At 44.4% G+C, this 2,243-nt stretch overlaps 1 protein-coding gene across 1 annotated transcript in view; it reads right to left on the bottom strand.

Moving 5' to 3' along the window:
* ATP1A3 (ATPase Na+/K+ transporting subunit alpha 3) overlaps positions 1-1,435 on the bottom strand; it is a 55,492-nt gene extending 54,057 nt beyond the window's left edge. The window contains exon 1 of the mRNA XM_039352173.1: positions 1,415-1,435. Coding sequence (XP_039208107.1) covers positions 1,415-1,420 — 6 coding nt within the window. The 5' untranslated portion in view covers positions 1,421-1,435. The remainder of the gene's footprint in view (positions 1-1,414) is intronic.
* Positions 1,436-2,243: the final 808 nt, after the last annotated feature.

Here is a 2,243-nt window from a genome sequence, read left to right as displayed (position 1 = left end):
ACCTCCAGAGGGAGGCAGTGACTTTCACCCCCTCACCCCCTTTCAGCTGCGTATCTCTGCACTGGCACATGCCCTGTTTACAACTGTCAATCATGCATCAAAGGTTGGTGGAGGGCCAGGGGCCCGGGAGCAGCTGTAACAAGTCTCCCCCTTTTGCTTCTCTTGCAGACATTCCACAGGCATGCAGGAAAGAACTTGCAGCAGCCTTTTCACCACCACCGACACCGCCATCCCCATCAGGTAAAAGAATGCTTTTCCCCCCCCCGTTCTCGTTTTATTAGAGATTTTTCCATCTCTTTCCTTTTCAGCTCTGCAGTGGGAAACAGCCGGTGATCCGGCTTATCCAAACGGTCCCTCCTTAAGCATGGAAGCCAGCTGGCTTTTCAGATGCCACTTAAGAGGAAAGGGGAGGAGAGGGGAGAAGAAGAAAGAAAGAAAGAAAGAAAGAAAGAAAGAAAGAAAGAAAGAAAGAAAGAAAGAAAGGAGAAAGAAGAGGAGAGAAGAGAAGAGAAGAGAAAGAGAGAAAAAGAATGAAGGAAGGAAGGAAGGAAGGAAGGAAGGAAAGAAAGAAAAAAAGAAAGGGAGAGGAGAGGAGAGAAGTGAAAGAGACAAAGAGAGAAGGAAGGAAGGAAGGAAGGAAAGAAAGAAAGAAAAGGAGGAGAGAAGAGAGAGAAGGAAAGAAAGAAAGAAGGAAAGAAAGAAAGAAAGAGAAAGAAAGGAAGGAAGGAAGGAAGGAGAAGAGAGGAGAGGAGAGAAAGAAGAGAAAGAGAGAAAGAAGGAAAGAAAGAAAGAAAAGAGGAGAGAAGAATAGAGAAAGAGGGAAAGAAAGAGAGGAGAGAAGAGAAGAAAAAGAAAGGAGAGAAAGAGAAAAGGAAAGGAGAGGATAAGGAAAGAGAGAAGGGAAAGGAGCAAAGAAGGACAGGAAGGAAGCAGAGGACAGGAGGCAAAAATAGGCAAGGCCCCTTCTCAGTCTCCCCTCTCCATCTGCCTGTCCCCCCCTCCCCAATATTCCCAATGGACTTCAACCACATTCTTTGATCTCCAACGGTTAGGATGCAAACACACGTGCGCACATACACCGCCCCCAAAGGGACCTTCCAGTGCACAGAACATCCTGGGAAAACATCTCTGTGGTCTCCATGTGTCCACACAAACTTGAGGACACACAACCTCTGCACTCTACTAAGTAACGTCCTTGGTTGATGGCCCGTTTCCCAAAACGTACCAAGGCAACGGATGGGTTCCCACCACATGTTGGAAGCGCAAACTCCCGTTGTGATCTAATCAAGCATCTTCAAAGAAATTGCCCAGGAGAGCAGAAACCCTCCTTGTGCAGCTACTCACTCTCCCGCCCTCATTAAATACAGGTAACACATTTAGGATAAGGACATGAAATATCGTAGGAGTACTTTACCTGCATTTTCGGCTAGGTTCTGCACCACAGCCTTGAGAGATAACTTAAGCCTACCGGAACAGCTTGAAAGAGCGAGGAATAGCATTTTATGTGAACTGGGTCACTACCACCTTAAGCGACAGTATGATTTATTGCTTCAGACATGGCATGTTCTGTAAGCATAACTGTTAACCCAGATTCAGGATGCTAAACCTAGCTGTTTATTGCAAGGAGATCTTCAAGTATTTAACTTGCTCTTAACTCTCTTTTTAATGTGTGCCTTTATTCATATGTGTGTTTGTTTTTAATGACGTCCTTGTAAACTGAAGTGAGATGAGCAGTGTGTCGAAATCTAGTAAATAAATACATAAAGGTGGGATATAAATGTAGAAAGTATAAGAAATAAACAAATTCTAATCACTTGTACCATCAGAAGCTGTTTTTGCGGCTCAGTAGTTAAAGGCATGGTACCATTTTGATCCTTTATAAAATTGTGTTGGAAGAAAAGTCTTCATCCTGGTTCATCCAAGCTGGGAATAAACACGGCCACTGCTTTGGGAAGAAGGTTGTAGTTTATTGGAGAGGAGAGCCAGACAGAAAGATGGTTCTGGCAGCAAGAGAAGTGAAAAAAAAAAAGGGGCTGAGCACATGTAGGAGGTGGGTTTTTATATTCTCTGGAGCATTTTGTTTGGAGTTACTTCCTGTTCCTGTTTTGAGGCTATTTCCTGTGTATGTATTCTGACCTGAGTTTGGGTGTGCCTTTTGGCCTTTGTGAGTTAATCCTATCCTGTCCTGTCCCAGGTGGGGTATGCAGAGTTTAGGTCTTTGTCTTCTTAATTTCCTAGCTCCC

This window comes from Crotalus tigris, unplaced genomic scaffold, assembly GCF_016545835.1.
Source record: "Crotalus tigris isolate CLP2741 ecotype Arizona unplaced genomic scaffold, ASM1654583v1 scf7180000018413.2111637, whole genome shotgun sequence".
Taxonomy (NCBI): Eukaryota; Metazoa; Chordata; class Lepidosauria; order Squamata; family Viperidae; genus Crotalus; species Crotalus tigris.
Note: the sequence above shows the minus strand (reverse complement) of the source record. Positions and strands in the feature narration are given on the sequence as shown.